The 22,444-nt window shown below is 42.4% G+C and overlaps 2 protein-coding genes across 5 annotated transcripts in view; one reads left to right on the forward strand and one right to left on the reverse strand.

Moving 5' to 3' along the window:
* Positions 1 to 2,519, forward strand: part of Hps3 (HPS3 biogenesis of lysosomal organelles complex 2 subunit 1) — a 35,883-nt gene extending 33,364 nt beyond the window's left edge. The window contains exons 17-18 of one of the 3 annotated variants that reach the window (XR_003302366.2): positions 1,281 to 1,460; positions 1,591 to 2,519. Coding sequence is in view for 1 of the 3 variants with exons in the window: in XM_026406617.2 (XP_026262402.2) it covers positions 1,281 to 1,408 (128 nt within the window). In the remaining 2 variants the exon portion in view is untranslated. Of the gene's footprint in view, positions 1 to 1,280 lie in introns of all 3 variants that reach the window. The other 2 variants (XR_003302367.2, XM_026406617.2) reach the window with 2 other exon arrangements.
* Cp (ceruloplasmin) overlaps positions 1 to 22,444 on the reverse strand; it is a 46,270-nt gene that overhangs the window by 6,359 nt on the left and 17,467 nt on the right. Inside the window, exons 7-19 of one of the 2 annotated variants that reach the window (XM_026406616.2) lie at positions 21,217 to 21,356; positions 20,131 to 20,283; positions 19,267 to 19,481; positions 16,678 to 16,828; positions 15,121 to 15,333; positions 13,889 to 14,096; positions 12,235 to 12,374; positions 10,968 to 11,096; positions 8,640 to 8,746; positions 7,004 to 7,220; positions 6,430 to 6,569; positions 4,969 to 5,131; positions 2,612 to 2,781 (exon numbers count right to left, since the gene is read on the reverse strand). In XM_026406616.2, the coding sequence (XP_026262401.2) occupies positions 2,765 to 2,781; positions 4,969 to 5,131; positions 6,430 to 6,569; positions 7,004 to 7,220; positions 8,640 to 8,746; positions 10,968 to 11,096; positions 12,235 to 12,374; positions 13,889 to 14,096; positions 15,121 to 15,333; positions 16,678 to 16,828; positions 19,267 to 19,481; positions 20,131 to 20,283; positions 21,217 to 21,356 (1,993 nt within the window). In that variant the 3' untranslated portion in view covers positions 2,612 to 2,764. Of the gene's footprint in view, positions 1 to 2,611; positions 2,782 to 4,968; positions 5,132 to 6,429; positions 6,570 to 7,003; positions 7,221 to 8,639; positions 8,747 to 10,967; positions 11,097 to 12,234; positions 12,375 to 13,888; positions 14,097 to 15,120; positions 15,334 to 16,677; positions 16,829 to 19,266; positions 19,482 to 20,130; positions 20,284 to 21,216; positions 21,357 to 22,444 lie in introns of those variants that run through there. The other variant, XM_026406615.2, reaches the window with a different exon arrangement.

Consider the following 22,444-nt stretch of genomic DNA (forward strand, 5'->3'; position numbering starts at 1 on the left):
TGAGTTCTAGGTGTGCCACTTAGCGAGTGACCCAGGGCAAGCCAGTTTTTTAATATCCCGGGACTGATGAGAAGTTTCAGAGTCACTCTAGAGTGAAATGTTGGGCAAAACTGCAAGAGAGTGAGATTGGCGAGTAGGGACAGGGACTCCTAGGGTGTGTTGGAGCTCCGATTTTTCTCTCTACTGCACCTTTTCCCAGCCTTGGCATTTTGAGGGTTGGGAAATTGTCGGTTTGTGTGATGTCCCCAGTGCACGTGAGGATATTAAACAGCAGCATCCTTGCCCCCGCCTGCTGAATACCAATAGCACTGCCCCAGGAACCACAAACTAAAAACACGTTACAGAGGAGGAAACCAGGACTCAAAGGATTAAGTAACTCCCTTTTAAGTCACTCACCAAGTAGGTGGGTTGACATCTGGATTCCTTCCTTAGACTGTCTGATTCCAGAGCTAGGGATTTTCTACATGGCTCCACCGCACTTATGAGTTTTCAGCAAAAACAGCAGGAGGCTCCTCTGTGTGACCATGGTTCAGATTGCTGAATGTTGGGCAGATGCTTCTAAGCAGCTCTTATGTAGAGCAAGCAGTGGGCACACGAGGACACTTGGGAATGGCCTGAAGTGCGCACAGGGCCAGAGACCAGGAGGCATTTATGGGGGACACTGCTGCTCCTAAGCATCACCCTTCTCTCTAGAAGAGGGAAGCGCGTATCTTTTAACTAGTAATACAATCACAAAAGCACACATTTACCTTTACAAATACACTTGATGAGAAGCCCTTTGTGTTTAAAATGTTCACTGGAGCACCTTCCTTTGCAGTTTATGAAAAAGGCACATTTGTACTTATTAATAATGTCACAATCTCATAATGGAGAGGAACTGATTTAGGGCAGTGGTATCCAAATGGAAATGGTGTTTCCTTGCCTGGCAAACATCTGATGTATATTTCCTGCAGGACAGTGCTAACAGCAGGCCCTTTTCAGATAGTCACCTTTCTCTTTAGAAAACAATAGGAACCTATTGAAAAACAACCTAGTAATCCAGCAATGAAAGAGGAACTCCAGATCCCATGGGGCTGATATAAAATCAACTTCAGAGGAGTCTAGAAAGGATGTTAGAAGTTGTTAAAACCACAAAGTCGTCTGTGGACTTAGGAGACTGTTCTCTTTGTAGTTGTAACATTTTGTCTCCCGAACCAGCTTCTGATTAATCGAATGAGTGATTAAGAGACTTAGATTAAAGATGGGCTTTCCATTCTAACAGGTTTTCTTTCCCATAACAGAAGTGCTTTCCATCGTTGCTGTGGAACTGGAGCTCAGGGATTTCTTGAATGTCCTCCCAGAAGATGGCACTGCTGCATTCTTCTTGCCCTATCTTCTTTACTGCAGTCGCAAAAAATCACTGACTTGAAGTGTCTTTTGAAAGTAGCACATGAAGCTGCATTTTAAAAATTCATTGACAGGTACAGATACAAGCAAAGGTTTTTTTTTTTTTTTGTAGTTTTTACATATCTCAGATTCTTTCAGGGTGCTTCATGTAGTAGGTAACCACTAATTTCTAAATTTATAACCTGAATCCCTTTAATTGCCCAGAATGTAAAAGAGCTTCAAGACACAAGAATTCTTCAAGGAAGCCACATATTTAAAAGTGGATACTGATTTTTATTCCAGAAAACACCACCAATTTCTTGTTCTTGGAGACATGACAATCTTTTTCTATCCCAGGAACACTTGAGGAAATATTTTACAAGTTTATTTGAATGTTACTTTAGAGCACCAGAAATTTTATCTTCTGGAATTTTCCAGATTTTTCTATTGTGTTACTTTCAAAAAAATAATAATAATTTTCTCTTGAGGAAGATGTAAATGTTTTGCCAGTGTAAAAGATTTCCAACTCTATCTTCTTGTTACTTTTAAATCCTGTGCTGTTTCTTTCTGCATCAGATGAAGTAAATGTTCACAAACCTCACTTCCTGTCTGGATGTTGGCATCATTTGTTGAATTCACGCTTTCCAGCCCAAGCCTTGTATCTGTTTCCTGTTGATGTATACTCCTGTTGCTCTTGCAGCTGGAGCATTTGTGACAATAAAGCACTGTATCATGATAGTCATGTCTGTCTTCTTTTTTAACCTCTTATGAAGGAGTTTTGAGTCCAAGTTCAGCTCATTGAGAGTGTTCACTGAATCCAGTTGAGACAGTACAGAAGTTCTGCTTGCCCACTGCCTGGCACAACCACGTTCTGAAGCTTTTCTCCTGGTGGCAAGGTTTCAATATTTTATTAAGTTTGTTTTTACCTGGATTTGACATAGGCATTGTTTCTCAACTTCACCTTTCCCAATTCCAGGTAATATCCCTTGACCATCTTTTCAACAAAACTCCAATTGGCATCTTTTTATTTTTGTTTTATTTTTCCTTCTTCCTCTGCAGCTTGTACCTGCATGCCTACTGGCTCATTAGAAACGATGTCAGCATCGATGGGAAGGTGATGGTTGGGAACATGTCAGGGACGCTTCATGTGATCCTTTGAGGACCACCGGGACAGCTCTCTGGTCATAGATTTTTTTTTTTAAACATCTTAATGGCCTGTTGATCTTTTTTATCTGTAGCAGGCAACACAGTTTCCCCCATAGATGCACAGAATTTTATGTTTTCAGTCTTTTATTAATGTTTATAGCCATTCCAAAGTAATGTTGTATTTAACATGTTCACATACATTGTTATGAATCTTTTTTTAAAAATTTTTCCACTTATCACCAAATTATTTCTTTCAGCCAGACTTGGTTTCTATAGAAAAAGAAATTTTAAGACATTACTTAAAATAGTGTATTTTATATGATTAAAAAATTAGTAGATGGTACTTTAAATGCATTCTAAGTTTAAAGTACTACTTTGCTTAATCATTCTTAATTCGTTTATATTTTCTACTTCTCATATTTTAGAAATCTCTTATTCTAGGAATGATTAAATTAAAGAAACATTGCCCCCTACAGGATCCTTATTAATTATAAAGGGACAAATAGTAACTTGACTGTGCTGAAACCTGGTGGATACCACCCTAACCAGTCATTTCAAAGGTAACCTCACCCATAATGTGACAGCTCAATATCCTAATATGGGGCATTGAGGAAAACACAGCAAGTTTCTGTAACAGGGTCACCAAAAATACAACAGCACAAGCATCAGGAGGCACCAGACCCACTGAGATGAAGGGTGGTGGGTGCACTGACTGCCCTCTGGCCTTCCAAAGCATCAAGATTGTGAAAGACAGGGTCTGAGAAGCTGCTGTAAGAGAGGAGTCAGGGGGGGCCTCAGGGAAATGGCAACAGTGCAGGGCATGAGTGGGGTTCCTTGTTCTGTAAAGAACACGGTTAGGATGATTGGTGAAATTGGGAAATAAAGCTGTGTAGAGCATTCATATTTGGGGATCTGGATAAAGGGCGTTTGGGAATTCTTTGTCCTACTCCTGCAGCTTTTCTGTATGTCCAAGGAAAGTTCATGAAATTTTGTGTCATTTTGTGAATATGTGAAATAGTCACCAAGCACACTATTGTGTTAGGTTGGGGTACTTGACTAGCAATACAAATATCCAGCCCCTGTCTAGGGAATTTCAAACCAAGTAAGTTTCTCAACCTGTGATCTGCATCTGAAAGGTTATCTATCATGGAAAAGTCACAGTGTAAGAAAAGTACCTTTTACATTTGTCACAGGAGGTCCCTGTGTGCTGCTCAGGGTGGAGAGTTGGACTATAGTAACTGACAGGACAGACAACACTCTCCCTAAGGACTTCTCCTTTGTGGAAACAGCCATCTCCAGGTGCATGACATCACAGTGGGATGCTCTTTTGTGTGGTTTACAGGCAGGCAAGCGTTTTTTAAAGACTATAATTTTTTTTCTCAGCCTTTTTAACTTTTTGTTTTGTTTAAGTTATTGGCTTATCTTCTATCGGGTTCTTGCATTATTACTAAACACTCTTTATAATAAAAAGAACTTTCATAGAAGAAACTTTCATGGCAGAAGGTGTTGATATAAAATCCTGGAGCAGAAATTAAACTCCATTTGTACTAAGGATTAATCTTTCAGTGACTTAAATTTTCAACCATTTATATATTTCCTTTTATCCTGGTTTTGAGAAGGAAACAGAGTTGTTTTCTTTACATAATTTCCCCCTGTTGAGTTTGCCATGTCCAATTTTGAACCAGGAAAGACCAAAGCCTGTAGCCATAAGGCAGAAATTTCACTCTTTATACACTTTGTTGGTGTATATACATTAAAATTCTGTTCAGTTTCCTGCTGTGGTGTGTGTGTGTGTGTGTGTGTGTGTGTGTGTGTGTGTGTGTGTGCTCATGTAGGGGAATTGCTGCAGGAATTGGGACACAGGGGATTTAACTTTTTCTCCTGCATCTTTCACAATCAGTGATGTCTTCCCCTCTCCCTGGGAGCATAGAGGATGCTCCTCTGTCCGATTGGCTGTTGGAAATTATGTCGTTTTTTTTTGGGGGGGGGGGTTCCCAGACTTCTCTTAAGGATGATCTATTACTTAGAAAAAAGTTAGTGTTTTCCTTTAAGAAAGAAGTTAAAAGTTGTGCTTTTGTTTTTGTTTTGCAGTGCTGGGCACTGAATTGAGGGCCTCATGCAGGCTGAGCAGGCGCTCCACCGCTGAGCTACACCCTCTGCCCAGAAACTAAATTCTAAATGTGTCTCCCATAAATCATGGTTCACTTCTTGGTGAATGCCTTATGTTAGCTTCAGGGACAATTATACTGCATCAGATTGGGACCAGCTTAGAGCCTATGTGCTGTTCAAGTGCTGGCTATCAGGAATTGAGCCGTGTAAATTCCTGCCTGGAGGTAGAGAAGGAAGAAATCAGGGCATAAAATTCACAAATTCTTCATATTAGGGGGAGTATTTAGGCAAAAAGGCCTTTTATGTATCATGAAATATGACTTCTAGAATTTCCAGCTGCATATTTACCTTCGTTGGGTAGAACGGCATACGTGGTTTCCATCCCAGCATGAATGTGGTCGGTCACATGGCAGTGGAGTAACCAGATTCCAGGAGTTTGGGGAGACATTTCTAGGGTTTGGTACGTCCCAGGGAAAATGTCAAAGACATCAGAACTATAAATGCCCCTGTGCTTAATTAGAAAAATGACAAACATTACATAATGTACTAAGAGTTGGCTCAATCTTCCACTGGGGAACCTGGGGATGTTAGAAAAATGGAATGAGTCCCTGCACATCTGTGTTTAATCCGAACCTTGGGATGTGTGGTCTGTGTGTTTCTAGTAAGCCCTCAGCACCATGGGCCATCAAGTGGGTGCAGAGGAAAGATGAGATGGTGTTGGCCCAGCTCAGGACTGCTTGTGGCTTCCTGCACTGTGACTCTGGCCCACCTCTGTCAGAGCACTTGAGCTATACAGAATAACTAGGCTGTGGCCCGGCAGCCCCAACCTCGCTGTAGCCTGAACCTGCCCTAGACCATCTGTGTATGAAACTCTAGGGCAAGGAGGATAGTAATGGAAGCAGAAAAGGAGGCTGATGGAGACGCCCAGGCCAGGGCCAGTCCAGGCAGAGACGTAACTGGAGACAGGAGTTGGGTGTATTTCTGCAAGGATAGAATCAAAAGTCCACTAGAAATAGATCATTGTAAAACAAAATGCAGATTATAAATGGACTTTCTGCAAGGTGCTTTTTTAGTAGTTAATACATTTTCTACATTAACTCAAAAATTTAAAAAAAAAAGAATATTATAAAAGGGCCATTGGTTCCTGCTGAAATCAGCACTTCAGCATTGGGTCGAGAACAGAAGTAGGATTGTGGTGGAGGGACGTTGCTTAACATCTGCCCGATGACCTTGCTCACCCAGGCCTTTTAAGATTCAGAACTTTGAACAGCAGGGCAAAAGTTAGGTTGGTCCTGACCTCTGCTCTCTGGCTTATTACGGGAACACTCCTGCCCTCTCTGAGAGAAGCTCCACTCAAATGCCTTACTGAGCACTGTGTGAGCGGAACTCCATGAAAATTCAGTGAAAACTTCAAGGAAAACTCAGGTTAACAAAGACCAGGGGTATCAACTGAAATTTCTGTACCTTTTACTCTTTGAAACTTCCTTTTTTTTTTTTTTTTTTTCAGAACCCAGGGCCTCACACATGCTAGGCAAACACTCTAGACTTCTGAGCTGGATTTCTAGTCCTTTTGTCAGGTTTTGTGTGTGTGTGTGTGTGTGTGTGTGTGTGTGACAGGGTCTTATTAAATTGCCGGCCTTGAACTTGACATCCTCCTTCTTCCACCTCCCGAGTGGCTGGGATCACAGGTATGTGCCACCATGCTCAGATGAAACTTTGAATTTTTCATAGATACATGTGAGGAAAGATTTTCCCTCTGTGAAGCCATATTCAAACAGAGCAAGAAGGAAGACCACCAGTGGCTCTTACCTTGTAATGGAAGCTGTGGCCGTGAAAGTGCACTGTGTGCAGGTCTATCTCATTGCCCATCCCCATCAGGTACCAGTTGACCTCATCTCCCACGTGCATCGTGAGGCCTCGCAGGTTTCCAAACATTCTCCCATTAATAGCTGGGGAAAGCACGTAAATGCATGTTACCTTGTAGAATATTTTAAACCGATAGGTATTTCACAGATAATATGATATTAGATGAATAGGGTGAGTCTTTTGGATACAATAGAATGCATTTCACTACAAATGAAGGAAATGGATATTTTAATGTCACTTATGTCACACTAATGCCTCTCTCATCACCTTGCACTGAAGAAAGCCTTAATCCTACTTATGGATTTTATTAAAAGGGAATGAGATTTTTGGAATTGGGGAAAAGTTAGTAAATGATTTTAAATATAGTCCCCTTCAATAGAATTATCCCTCACAAAGTGAGGAAAAAAATAGTTTACCTAAAATATAATAAATGAATAGTCTCCAACCTAATTATAGTTGAAAGAAGCAAAGGGTGAAAATGAAGATATTTGTTTTAGAATAATGTATCGTACTGTACCATGCATTTTATTGCTTTCTATGAATTCTTCGTCATCTTTTTTTACTCTCTCGGGGTGATCAGAGTATGTTTTGATGTTGTCATCTAAGTACCAAGATTCATTCTCATCAAATACTAGAAACAGAAGGGAGAATTCCAGTTTCTTTATGGGATTGAATACTTTCAGGTAGTGTCTCCGACAGACAATCAGTGGGCCAATCAATCCGCTGTAGAGATCCTGGGGACGAGCAGAAACTTCGGTCATTCTGGAATATAGGTCAGGTTTCAGCAAACTGGGGTCTTACCACCTTTGACCTCAGGAATTTGGGGAGGACCCATTTAACTAGTAGACTTGGCCTAACATGATGAGGCCAGTTTACTGACTTTGCAGTGAAGTGGTTCAGTTGGAACAGTGGTGAGCAGCAGGGTGGTTATGTGAGTGGTATGGAAGTAGAGATGTGCATAGAGGCCAAAAATTAGCTCAGCTAATGCTCAGTGATTTAAAAGAATCCTAAATGAACAGTGTGGGCTTGTTTACACCATGGGCTCATGAACTCATGAATATGAGCCACACTTTAGGCCACTCACTATAAATCCATGGAAGAGTGGGCAAAGCTCCTGCCCTCTAGGAACTCATTCTAATAAAGGAAACAGAAATGGAAGAAATGGAGTAGACATGGGAGTAGTCTCAGCTGCAGTGAAGAATGATGCACACAGGGAGGGAGACCACCAACGCCACGTTAGTGAGCAGTTGGATTGGGCTGGGCGTCTGAAATGGCAGGATAGGTCTTGAAGGGTCTTTGGGCTGAATCACGGTAGAGAACTTAAGGTTCTGTCTTGTGCATCATTGGAAACCACTGAAAAACTAGACAGAAAATGGCAGCAAATTTGTTCTAAGTCATTTAGGTGAAGCGAAGGAAGACTTGGAGGGGAAGAGATTGGACGCTGGAAGGACATGGTGTAGTTGAGACAAGTTTCAAGAACCTAAGCTATGGGGATGGAGAGAAGGAATGGATTGAGCCCTAGGTGGGGGTGGGAGGGTGAATGGTCTGGGTGAGCCAGGGAGAGGCAGGTGCTGGGTAAGTCAGCACCTCTGCACCAGATCTGTGGCCTGGGTGCCTGTGCTGCTGCTGGTACAATGGAACATGCAGAAGGAGGCCAAGGACCCAGCATTCATGTTAGAGTGGCTGAGTGTTAAGGCCCTGGGGGAAGTGGACCAGTATGCAGCACCAAAACTCAGAAAAGATTTGGACTAGAGATTTATTTCTACAAAATAAATATTTGAACAAATGTTGAAATGTTTCATCAAACAGCACTTTCAGCTACTCTGTGAATGACTGCTGAGATCAGCTTTTATATTATCTGGTTGGAAAGAGTGCTGAAACCATGTACCAGCTCTTTGAGTTCAACATATTTTCAAGCCAAAAGGGAAATAAAGTACAACATTGATCGATAACTTACGTTCTATAAGTATTCTCCATAATCGGCAATACTAGGCTAACTCTATCTTTACAAACAAATAAACTAAACTAATATAGATTGAATACTTATTTTCCTGTTTAACATAGAACTTGAGCACAGGAAAACACTCACCTTCCTTCAACTGTGTGTCTATTTGGGGGGGTTGTCACAAAACACCAAATGACTTAACATTTACCTTAACTTGATCCACAGTGGAGTAGTAAACCCATGGGATACAGGGCGAATCCTCTGTGCCAGCTCCAGATCTTTCTGGTATTTTCCATATGTATGTGCGAATTTCACCTAAATTAATCAGGAGTTAAGCCTTGATAGTAGTAACCCAGGAACTGGAATGCCAGGGTAATACTACTCAAAACTCCTTGCAGGCATTTAGTTTTAAGATTGACTGTTAGATATATTTCATGTCATTTGTGTGTGTCAACTAGGAACTAACTGTTGATGATACACTTGCTGTCATTCAGACAGGAGGGGCTGTTCCAGTATCCTCATTTGAAGAAGCTTTACAAACTCCTCTTAGCTTGAAATGTTTCCCTCACATGCCAAATGACTGTCCTGCAGGGGCAGCCACGTCCCTGGGGTCATGTCTGTGTGTGACTGTCCTACTCAACTCCCTTGGCTCTGTGCAGCCCTCCTCTCCCCCTCCTCCCACCACCTGCTCACTGAGCTTGGGTTCAGGATCAGCCCCCCTACTCTTGTGCCTCTGACTTGTCAAAGTCCTGCTGGCCTCCTGTCTTGTCCCATCTGTCTCATCGTAGGCTCCTCTGCCACTCCTGTCCCATGCAGGACCTAACCATATTCTGATCCTCCTACCTTGCCAAACCCTTACCTCTTCCCACATCCCTAGGATCTTCTCCAGTCCCATCTCCATTTCCAGTCACCTCAGGGCTTCCTGGGTCACTGATCCTGGACCTGAACTTCCCCCGTGCCCTCTACCAATCCTGACTGTGCTCTTTACTCGCATATTTAAAAATGCCATCGGACTCTAACCTGCCGGAGTCCTGCAGACCTTTACTAGGCGAGTAGGCTAGACCTGAGCATGGTCTTGAGGGATGTGGAAGACTTCTTCCTGTTCTTTAACTATTCTTATGTCGAAATTTTATTGTAAATATAAAGTGTCGATTCACCACCTGAACACCTTACTGTCGCCTCCGCTTTTACTTATTGCAACAAGCTGCACAGTAGCATTTCCTTCTCCCAGGCCCTTCCTCCTTCCACGGCCCTCTTCTTCCCGTGGCTGATGCTCAGAACCTGAGTCCTCCCTGGCTCTTCTCTTCCCCACACTCCCTCTTGCCCCCTTTTTGGCCATGTTAGCAGCACCTTGAAAATCAAACTGGTACCCCAACTTCTTACCCTTTCAGCTGCTCTCCTCTGTTCCAAATCACGATGATTTGGTAGAATTTTTACCCAGATTATCAAACAAGTTCTTTCACTGGTCCCTGATGCTGCCTTTGCCCCAAGAGTCACCTGCCCACCTATCAGCCGGAACACCCCCTAAAAGGTGTCAGTCATCCTTCTTCTGCTCAGATCCTCGCACAGGTGTTTAGAATATAGACTCTTCATCTTAGTCATGGCCTCCTGGCCCTCCCTCCTCCGTCCCGCCCCGCTGTCCTTGCTTCACATTCTGTCCCTTGCTTGCTCGGCTCTCACCTCTGGGCTGCTTGCTATTTTCAGGCCAGGCACACTCCCGTCTCCCATCTCAGGGGCCTTGGTCTTACCCCACAACTACCTGGGTACCATTGCCTCGTGCCATTTAGATGTCCCCATCAATGTCACCTCCTAAAAGAAGCCCTCCTGATGGCCCTAGAACATCACCCAGACTCCTCACTCTGCTGGGCCTTCCACAGCAGTGCTTGCTGCTCCCCATTTAGCTCCCTCCGATCTGCTCGCCTCCCGGGGAAGAGCGGGAGGACCACCGGGGCAGGGTTTTTTTTTTTTAATTTCTGTTCCCACTAATTTTGCAAGAGCAACTCTGCAGAGCAATTATGCCTTTTCTCGTCTGGTGTATTTGAGCACTCCCAAATGACCGGAAAAAAAAAAATGGCATTTTCCTTGAAGCCAATTTGATAAATAATGGAAGAAAATATCTTCTGAGCTAGGTCATGCCAGGTACTGGACTAGATACAGGGGGCAGTTAAAATGCCAAGCAGCAGCCTCTGGCCCTGCTGACCCTGTCTGGGAGACAGGCCCACACACCTCCGCCACATGTAGTGGGGTCAGTGCCACCTGAGGCATGCCCTAGCTGAGCTTGGGGGAGCATCTGGGACTCCCCTGAAGGATCTGCAGCTCTGCAGCCCCTTCTTGTTTCCCTGTTGGCTCCTTTGCCCTGGTTGGAGCACATGCTTGGACACCGGTGCACGTGCAGACACACTCCTCGTGTCCCCTCTGAGCCCCTACGTCCTGCTTCACTTCCTCAGGTCACACTCGTTTGGAAGAAATGCCTGTGTGACAGTAGCCATCCATGGAGAGGCTGCCGTGTCCCTAAGGTGCTCCTCCCTGTGAATACCTGGCAGTGTTGGAGTCACCATGGGGCTCTCCGTTTTCACCCCGTGGGCATGTATGGAGTAGGGTCTTGTTGCCATGTTTTTAAAGACGATCTTGACTTTGTCTCCAACATCTGCATGAAGCTGTGGGCCTGGTGAGAGGGAAAGGAAGAGTGGCTTATTCACCTGCTAGATGGCAACTTCTAACTTAGTAATAAAGCTGAGACCAGGTGACTTTCCCAGCATGAGGCGGTCTCTGATCTCCCCTGTGGCTTTGAGCTAGTACTAGCAGAGATTTACACCCGTACCAGAGGTTCTGGGGTAAAAATACCAGCAATGGCTTCCAGGAAAGATGGAGACCACAGTAAAAGCTCTTACCTAGAGTTCCAGGGGTAGTGCCTCATCAGGGGAGCTGATGACAGGGGTTCATCCTGTATTACTCACTATCCTCTGGAGACCATGGTAAATCTCTTACCCAGAATTCTAGGGGTAATGCCTAATCTTGGGGAGCTGGTCCCCCCAGGGGTCTTCCTGAGTGTGAGTTTAGGACAGTTCTTATTTGAGAGGATGGGCTGCTCCTCCCCATCCTGCCCCCCAGCCAATCCCAACCATTTCCTGTCTGGTAGAATTTCTGCCATCCGACCTCAATGCCATTTTCCTCTGGGTGTCTTGCTCTAGGGGCTGAGGATAACCAAGCCCCAGGGAAACTCTGAGGTTGGGGAGAGAGGGGGGTGGAGGTGTCAGGTGGTTTTCAGATCATTCCCAAGCCTGGTGTGGTCAAGTCGGGCATTTTGTCTTCAGGTGGCTCCTGACCAGTCCAGGGCAACTTCTCCATTGCCTGTGCATGGTAACACTCGCTTTCCCGTGTGTGGGGGTGTTCTTGTAATTAACCATTTACATCTTAATTTAAAAATTAAATGGCTCGGTGAGAGAGAGAGAGAGAGAGAGAGAGAGAGAGAGAGAGAGAGAGAGAGAGAGACTGTGGGATGGGAAAAAAGGGAGAATTGGGGTAGGAATTTCATTAGGAAGCAGCTTCTTAGGAACTTCACCAAAACTGCATTAATCCACTTGATAAATACCAAATACATAAAAGTTCACCAGTATAAGCAATGATGCATTATTTCTGACAGAAATGAGTAATATTTTATTATCCATACTTTTCAATAAGCATAGGCTTCTCTTTTACTGAATAATCTTTTATTTTGATTTGAATGACTGTGATATATGAAAGGCAAATAGAACTCAGGGACATGGTTTGCCACCCCTCTGACAGGAGGCGTGTGAACCTACCTAGAATCCCCAGGTGCTCTTCCTCAGGTTTTCTCTCCACTGGGACTCGGAAGGTGCTGTCGGTGTATTGCCGGTACACAGCTTTCTTGTACTTTGAGCCTATGTAAAACTCCCCCTTATCTAGAAATGCATTGGAAACACTAAAAAAAAAAAAAAAAAAAAGACAAACAAAAAAACAGGTTAGTATTTTTAGTATTTGTTTTAATGAAAATGGAATTTGTATTTAAGTTTTAAATTTTGAGTAAAAGTATAGTTTTATTGAAGTAATGTGGCAGTTTTTAGTCATTTCCCAACCCAGTAAAAAAAAACCCAAACAACAACAACAAAAACAAAAAAACAAAAACAAAAACCAAGGCTTTAAAGCTAGAAGCGTGTGGCAGACAGCACACCTCGCCATCTGGGTGGTGTCTCTGATCCTGGCACTCACTTTGCCACTGGCTACATTACCTCCAGCTTATCACAACCTGTTGGAGCCAAGGTTTCTTTGCCCCTAAAATGAGGAATTCAACAGATCATCCCTAGGTTTCCATGCCGCCTAAAGCTGTATGAGTCCAGATTCAGTCAGTGATGGGATCTCAGGCTACTGCCATATTTCTGGATGCTAGAAGCTGCAATGGCACCTTTTCCCAATCATTCCCTGTTCCTAAAATTTTCATGGCCACCTCATGACTCCTATATATAGTCTTTTTGTTTTTTTGGTACTAGAAATTGAACCCAGGATTGCTTATCCACTGAGCCACATCCCCAGCACCCCTGTGTTTTAAAATATATTTTATTTAGAGGCAGAGTCTTTTTGTGTTGCTTAGGACTTCACTAAATTGCTGAGGCTAGCTTTGAACTTGTAATCCTCCTGTGCCAGCCTCCCAAACTGCTGGGATTACAGGCGTGTGCCACCACACCTGGCTTGCATAACTTTTTAACAATTTAATCCCAGTCACCAAAATAACCTTTTATTCCACTGAAAACCACAGTTGCCATCATAGTCAAACTGACCAGCCCACGCTGCCCACCACTGCTCTCCTCTGTGCTGTGCACCCTGGATCTGCTCATCCACGCAGAGCCCAGTCCTCAGACCAGATCATCCAGATGGTGCAAGATGTACTTGATATAGAGGAGAGCACAGTGCTTACTAGGGGTGCCAGGCGATGCTGCTTGGAACGGGTGTTGGAAGCTCTGGTAGCCATCTTTCACTTCATTATGCACACTAAATTTATTCTTATTTTTCTATGCAGCACACATCGCTAATGGTTTTGAACCATATTTTCCTATAAGTTCTTGGGAGGAAAGAGTTCCTAGACTGTGATCAGGCATTTAAAATACTCTTGCATACCTAACAGTTTTAGGAATACAAAATGGGCTAAAAGTGAAATTTGGAAAGAAAAACAAGCAGCCAATAGTTGGTAAATAAAGCTAACAGTGAGCTCTGAATTTGGCCTCTAATTTTGTTTTAGTTTGAAAAGAAATCACAAGATAATGGAAGTTTTCCTCATGAGAAAATTAAGCAGCAATAGATGAGGACAGGTTCTTAGGAGGCTTTTTGTTGTTTGGGTTGGTATTGCTGAACCCAAGGGCTTCTGATTCTAAAAGTTGGTATCATTTTCCTCTGGTAGAAAACCTAAAATCACAAAGTGGAAATGAAAGCCTGGCGGGTTACTTTAGCTCTTGTAAGTGATGCAGCTCCTTTTCCCATGCCCTGTGTGGCGAATAATCCCATTCCACCTCCAGGGCTGCCACGTAGTAGGTTCTTTCATTTAGGTAGCCGGTGAGATCCTCAGACTGCTGCGTGCAGCTGCTCACAGTGTATTTCTGCTTCATGCCACCTGTGTAGTGGTCGGTCGTAAGGCACTCGACATCAAAGGTCCCTGGAGTGGGAGAGAGGAAAAGGTGGCTCCCTACCTTACTCCAAATCCATGCCAAAGCCCTTCTTGTGACCCGGTTAGAGGACGTGACCCCCCACTTCTGATGGCCTCACCTGCTGTTTACTCTATTGCAGGCCCCTTAGCTGTTCTTAGAAGAGGTTGGCATGTGCCCATCTGGACACTCTTGCACTGGCCACATCCCCTGCCTGTAACCTTCTCCCCAGATATCTACATGGTGCATACGCTCACATTATTCAGGTCTCTCCTTAATTGTCACCTCCTGAGGGAGTCTTGGCTCCTGCTCCACAGGTCGCCATCTCCTCCTTGCCCTAGTCTTCTGCCCGTACTTATAACCACTTGATGTGGATGTATTCTTAGGATTGCTTAGTGTTTGTCTCCCTGGGATAGAATTTCAGCTCCATGAGACACTTTATCTCCTTTTTTTTTCATTGTCCAATGTATTTCTACTTGTCAAAAGAATAAAAAGGGAGTCACTGCATCTGTTTTAAGTTTTAGTGGCACAAAACGAGCCAAATAAATCCTGAAATAAATTAGCATATTTTCGTATCTTGATTAAAATTCTTTCTGGGTTGTTTCAGTTTGGTTGGCTCAAAGCAAGGCTGGTCGCTGTCTGAATTTGCATGGCTGCAGTTCTAGCGGAGAACAGGGCAAGCAGTGTATCCAGGCTGCAGAGACCCTATGGAAAGCTCAGCATTGGGGCTCTGTGGGGGCCACCCTGCTACTCTGCCTCCCCAGCCACCTTCAAGAGGACCTGAATTAAAAAGGAAATTGCTTGAGGACTCTTCTGTGTGGAATCGGAGGAAACCAGAGCCCCCTCTCTTCTTCCTCTGGTATCCCTCTTTCTCCCCAGTAAATAGGGAATACGCAGGCCTATGTATTCCTTAAACACCTTTTCAAGGAAGGAAGGTCCTTTGGGAGACTTGAGCCAGGGTGACTTTACCTCCCAACATGTTTGGCTACATGAATCAGCCCAACAGAGTCTTATCTTGGCTCTAGACACACGAACCTGCCGAGTCAGGCTGCATGAGAAGTGTCAGACTCGTTTGTGGGAAGAGATTGGCTGTGTCTCTTCTTTCTCCTTTTGACAGAAATGTGTTTCCTGAAAAGTAGATCCCGTGTACGTCGGCCTCATTTCCAGCACTGAATACGTACCACACGACAGAGTCTCCTAGGCACATATTGAGACCAGGCAGATTCCCATACATGAATCCATTAATCGCTGTAAAAGTTGGGAAATATCCCATTGAGAGCAATTTATTTTATGACAGTCTTCTGACTTCCAAACCCAACTATGTGTTTTTTGTTTTTTTTTCATTTTAAAAGCCCCATTCAAGCCTGTCTAATCTTTATGTGTCAGGAGTGTCTGTGTCATCTCTAGCACTTCCAGAGCAGCCCCTGACTAAAGGAGCAGAACTGAAGACCTCGGAGTTCTGTGCTGTGTCCCTGGCACCTTGGGGACCTCACTGTCCTTCCTGCTAGAACAGTGGGTTTCCACTGCCATTCTTTCTTCTCTCTGTGGTCATTTTGGTGAGTTCCTAAACCTATGAATAAATACTGCTCTTCCTGGACATCGTACACTGGGAATGTGTTTGTCTTAGATGAAAATTCTCATCTTGAATGTCAGGGAAGAGTTTATGCAAGGAATTTTTTCTGTTATTTTCAATAGATAATATTTCTGATACTTGCAAAATGCAAAAATGCAGAATCAATAAAATATTTCATAGATTGTAGGTGGTATGACCAGAACCAGTCTAGCTGTAAACAAACTAACCAAAACTTAACTTTTTTTTCCCTCTATGAGCTACAATAGTTTTTACTGTTCTAAATTAGTGGTGTGGGCTTTTGGAACATTAGCTCACTGTCTCTAACCATAACCATCATATTTTAGGATTACACCGAGAGAAAAAGAAAAAAAAGAAATTACACACACACACACACACACACACACACGCACACACACACAGCATTATATCTTCAAATCGAGGCTTCCATTTAATGAAAATTATTCTGGGCATTGGTAGTTTTTAAAGCTCCCAGGTGATCCCCAGCTGATGTTCAGTCAAGGGTGAGAATCATGAGATCATAGGACAAAGGTCATATCTTTTTACATTTAATAATAAAATGAGCCTGTTGTTACTGAGGCATGGATGAGAAAAGTGTCCAACTCGGTAGTTCTCAAACTTGAGCCTACATCAGAATGACCTGGAGGGTTGTTAAATGTAGATTTCTGGGATTTAACACACCAAATTTCTATTTACTGGTTAGGGATTGGGTTTAAGGATTTGCCTTTCATGTCCCTAGGCAATGTGGAGGCTGCTGATAGGGACCCCCTTTCAGGACTATTCATCTACTAGGCATATCTTGTATGTCTTATATTCTGAGTTAAGTGAAATGATGGATAATTGACTGAAATTTTAAATAACCAATGCTATTTCCCTCAGAGCACTGTTTAATCATTTGTTGAATGTTAATGAGCAAAACTGTCCACATTTTGGTTTAATTAAGAGTTTTATGTATTCAACACTGAAATAACCCAAGAATTTGGTGGGGATGTGGTACTCACAGTGCATCTTATTGGATTCCTGGAAGTCTGCATCTTCTTTATCCACCTGATCCGGTGCAGTTGTAAACATTCTAATATTATCATCCAGGAGCAAACTCTCGTTCTCATCAAATACGGTGGGAAACAAATAGAACTCCTTGTCTACATCTTTCTGCAAATCAGAAGAACAATGAGGTGAAGGCAGAATGAATAAAGCAGCAGACATAAGTATGTGCATGCAGACAGGCTAAAGCAAGAACAGACATATCTGCTCCTCTTTGGGAACTAGAGCTGGTGAAATTCCAGTTGGCTACCAGGGTTTACCTTGGTGTCTGTTGAATGGGATTGTGGTTCAGTACGGTAATCTGAGTTTCTCTCTGCAGCTAAAACTTTAAATTCTCACCTCCGTTCCTACCCATGTGCCCCCCACCAATTGAAGCCACACTCCAAAAAAAATTACTAAAATTGGGGGGTGGATACATGTGGGTGATGGAAGTCAGGGAAGATGCATGCACATTTATGAGAACTTCAGAATTCCTGAAGGCAGAGCAGGTGGAAGCAACAGATTGAAAGATGGATCATCCTGAGTGATTAAATAATCTGCCAATGAATTGGAACAGGAATTACCAGCTGGGCAAATATTCTTACTCCCTCTCCTGCCCTTGGGCCAGGAATTTAGAAGATGGCAAAGGAGAGCAAAAGTTAGAGAGGGTTGCATGTATTTCCCTTAAGATTCCTTTTGATATAAAGAACGCAATTATCAAAGTATAAAACCCACTGAAGGCAGAAACCTGAAGGTTAGAGCCTATGGAGAACTGAGTCAAGGAAGGTGATCTGAAGAAAGTGCCCATACATCAGAAGAAAAGAAATGAAGATGAGAAGTACCTTCAGCAATAATTTTAGAAAGACAGGAATTGAAAAAGGGGGAGACACAATCATCAGATATAGTATCAGGAATGTCCACCAGCCTAAAGAGAAAAAACCACAGAGTCTTCAGATTCAAAAGCTTCATTGGAAATAAGATGAAATAGTAACTACACCTAAAAATGTCCTGGTAACATTTTTTTTTAATATTTATTTATTTATTTATTTTTATTTATTTTTTTTTAAATATTTATTCATTTTTTCTTAGTTCTCGGCGGACACAACATCTTTGTTGGTATGTGGTGCTGAGGATCGAACCCGGGCCGTATGCATGCCAGGCGAGCGCGCTACTGCTTGAGCCACTTTTTTTTTTTTATTTCAGAGTCAGAATTTCCATAATACTCCATTTAAAAAATATCATCTGAAATGAAATTTTTGTAACATGGAGTGTTCCTGCCCAGCTGATCCCTTTGTGTCCCCCCAGACTGCTGTGAGTTTGTTTGCCTGAAGTTTAGCTCCTTAGATGTCATCTCCCTCTTCTCAAGGTTTTGGTTCACTGTCCCATTACTCTATTTTGGTTTCCAAAGCACTTGTCACTCCCTGAAGTTATTTATTTTCATTTTTTCTGTGTTTGCTTATCTCCTCTCTTCTTGTTGCCCTCCCCCCACATAACTCTAAATTGTAAATCTATTACAGCTATAAACCAGCTTAGATGTCTGATTTACCACTGAATTCTGTGCCTAGCACAGGATTTTTTTTTTTTGAGAAGTTCAAGTAATTTGTCTTTTTTTTATAAATAGAAAAACATTCTCAGTAAACTAGAAATAAATAGAATAAAGGATAACTATTTATCTCCTATTAGAATGGGTAAATCCGTCCCCAAATTTGACAATACATAATTTGACTTAAAAAGACATTATTGAAGCTTGAATTATTTCAAATTTGAAAACTTAAAAAAAACGGGAAGGATCAAATTTTTGTCTTCTCCTTCATATAGAACATGTCCCTTGAGATAACCAAATAACTAATTACAGGAACTTTCCACTTTTAGAAAAATGCCAGATAAAAAACAGAAAAGAGTAGAAATCAAAAAGAAGATGATGATGATGATGATGATGATGACGATGACGATGATACAACTTCTGATTAGTTTATGATCTAGGAAAAGATCATTGATGACTGATAACATCTCCTACTGAGGGCCTACTATACATCATACTTTCTCTGATAGAAAGTATTCTTGTAGGACCACAAGCCCACATGGTATAGTAACCTTAAAAGAAAAAAAAAAAAACCTCTGTATTTGATCAAATCTTTAAATCAAGTCACTGAATTTATAGCAATTAAGAAGGGAAATAAAAACGTATTATAAAACACCACAGAAAAATCCAGACATAGGACTAGGGTGTGGCTCAGTGGTAGAACACTTATCTGGCATGAGTGGGACCCTGGGTTTCATTCTCAGCACCATTATCATTAGCAGGTGATTTTTTAAATGTTCATGTTAAAAGTCTATTTTTATCATAAAGACCAGGGATCCTATAGACAATCCCATTCCCAACCCATCTTCTAACAATCGTGTTAGCAGAAAATCTCTGCTTAATATACATCTTATAAGGCTAAAAAAAAAATTTAGAATAAAAGTTTTATGTAAAATCTTCACTGTCTCAAAATTCAGAATTTTCCTTATAATAATGATAATTCAGAGATTGACGCATCATTTTCATTTCCTCTGACTAGACCTACCTGTCTCCCATTTGCATGTAAACTTCCTTTCTTGCATATTTTCATTGGCCCGATAAGCCCAGTGAATATATCTTTCGTGGGATCCACAGCAGAATAATACATCCTAGACAGGCACACGGGATCTGCATAAGTGGGTCCCACTTCCTGGGGGACAGTCCATTCGTAGGTAAAGGTTTCCTTAGGTGCCACATGGGAGGCTGGATGAGGAGGTGGACCTGTGAGGAGGCCACAGCAGGAAGTTCAGTGTTCTTCTTACTGTCACTAGAGCCACATGATGAATTGAGTTTAGGATAACCTACTTCCAGGTTCCTTGTGGTGAGTGAGAATGGAATCCTACTAGTGCTCCTGTGTCAGATCAGCAGGTTAGAGTGACTTATTCAAGAAGCTTAAAACTGAAAGCAATTGTGGAACTGTTCAAACCGCCCCAATTTACACTTCAGGAAACTGAGGGCAGAGAGGCTGAATAAACCAGCCCAGGGCCACATTGCAAGTGGTGGCAAAATCACCAGTCTTCATTGGTCACCCTTGAAAAGTGAAAAGCTCAAAGATATCCATATTCTGGTATATTTTGCATCATTAAAATTATATGTATAAATACTTATAATGCTAACAGAACAAACTCTGGGTGCAAAACTATTATGATAAGTATATTTATATATTATCATGATCATATTTAAAATATATATTATAGTGCATAGAAGAAAGTGGAGGAATTATATAAAATGTAATCGTGTCTATAGAACTATGGATAACGCATATTTTTGGTTATACCTTCATATATTTTTCCAATATTCAAAACTGAGCATCTGGACGTCTTGTAAAACTTTACATTGCTGATGATTGGTTGAAGGGGGCCATACTCACTTTCCGTCGGGGGATTGTAATGTTGCGCATAGAACGTGCCCTCATTCTCCTTGCTGAATCTCACCCCAGTTGGCTCGATACTGAGGGGGTACGGTCCTTTGTTATAGAAGGTGACTTTGATGGTGTCTCCCACTTCTGCCCAAATGATGGGACCTAGGAACAAAGGGAGAATTATTGGGCTTCATTGCTATATAATGTGCAAAAATGAATAAGCATTATTTTCTTAGGCTGTGTCCTCTAGCAAGTACCACTGGAAGCAACATGCTTATTTGTGGCAAACTGAAAAGTTGGGTTTTTTAAAAAAGTTCATGGCCAATCTGACATGGTGAGATTCGGAAGAGGTAAGAAGGACTTTTTGATCCAACTTCAGGGTAATGAAATTTGTTATCATTTTTGCCCAAGTTAATAATAGATTTTCAACATCCATGAAAAGTTGTACTGAGTGTCTACACATCTACAAAAACTTATTTGAAGTAACTATATACTCCTCAGTCTAGTCTTCTGCTGGCTAAATGTGTGTCATTTGTCCCAAGAAGTCAGTGGGTTCTATAAACCATGACCACCCAAAGCAGCTTTTTAGCTTGGTTACAAAGGATGACACTTTCAGATTTTCCATCACTAAAATTAATATTATTACCAATTATGGAATAAAAACATAGTTCTATAGTATATAGATATTTTGCGTAATGGCCAAACTGACCTTTGAGAGCTTTCTATCTGTAGTTCTGAGTATTTACATGTAATAGCTCATTTAATCCTCACTACGATTTCATGAGGTAAGCACTATTATTGTTCCCATATTGCGGAGTCAAGCAGGCACAGAAAGTTAAGTCATTTCCAAAATCCCCGCAGCTAACAGATGAAGAAGAAGGGCGTCTAAATCCACACTCTGGTCTTCCACTATGCACATCTGGAGGCTGTCCTGGGGACACCTGCAGAGGGCTTGGGGTCACGCCCGGCCTTCTCATTAGTTGCTGCATTTTATTGGAGTTTGACTCTCTGGGTGCCCAGTTTTCACATGGAAGTCTGTTCTTTCTGGGATTGGGGGTGGGTATCCCCAGCCATGCATATTTTCTGCAGACTCACCCAGGATGCCAAGATGTTCCTCCTCTGGGCCTCTTTCCTTTTGCTTTGTGAAGGTCACATCTGTGTACTCACGGTAAACCAGCTTTTTATAAGAGCCACCAATTCTTGTAGAACCTTGTTCAAAAAATACCCTTGAGTCACTGTCAAAAGAAAAAAGGTCTGATGCTGGTGTTGAAGTGAGACAGAAGGTGTGTATTCACATAAGGCCCATATAAGAAAAAAATCCTGTTCACTGCCTCAAGATAAACATCACCTGAAATGAAAAGTTCAGGAGGGTCCTTGACCACCCTTGACAGTTACTGATTTGTTCTACAACAGAATCTTTGTACTTAGTTATGAAGTGTTTGAAAACACAGTAGCTGCAGTTTGTCTTAGAGTTGCACCAGCCAGCTGATGGAAACTTTCTTTCATTTGCTGAAATCCACAGGCCACTAAGTGGGAATCATCCTCCACATTTACAAATGAAGAAATTAAACTCCAGAAGGGCATCTGACTAGCACAAAAGCACCCCATTCATCTCTTCTTTCATTTGCAAATGTGTTGAATATTGCTCTGTCCAGGACCCCTGTGATATGCTGATGATATGCACAGTATGTATGCAGGCTGATATGCCTGTCCACCGGGACCTGACATTTGTCAGAGGAGTGACTATGAAGCAATCTCGATACAATAAATGCAATGAGCACAGGGTGTCATGGAGTCATTCTTGCTGGGGACACGATGCAGAGGGGCCTAGGTTGCTCAGATCTCCCAGGGAAATGATTCTTTAAAATATCTAAAGGAGAAGTAGTGATACCAAGATGAAATGTGTGTGGTCTGATGAATGGGGCAGTGATTTTTTGTTGTTGTTGTTTTTGAACTAGGGATTGAATGGGTTCTCTATCACTGAGCCACATCCCTAGTCCTTTTTATTTTCTTGTTTAGAGACAGGATCTCACTAAGTTGCCCAGGCTGGTCTCAAATTTGGGATCCTCCTGCCTCAGCCTCTGAGTCACTGGGAGCGGCAGGTGATTATAAAGAAGAACAGTCTGTAGGGAGGCTCAGGGAACAGGGATGGTCTAGGGAACACAGAAGAAGCGAAACACGTGGGGCATGGCGAGAAGTAAAGAATGAGGCTTGGAGAGATGGGGGCTGGGTAAGAGGACCTAGTTAAGGGCAATGCTGCAGGACTTAAGCATGGGTGCTGAGTGTTTTAGGAGGACCCTGCAGACAGCTGCCTGGGAACATG

The sequence above is a fragment of the Urocitellus parryii genome, chromosome 2, assembly GCF_045843805.1.
Source record: "Urocitellus parryii isolate mUroPar1 chromosome 2, mUroPar1.hap1, whole genome shotgun sequence".
Lineage (NCBI taxonomy): Eukaryota > Metazoa > Chordata > Mammalia > Rodentia > Sciuridae > Urocitellus > Urocitellus parryii.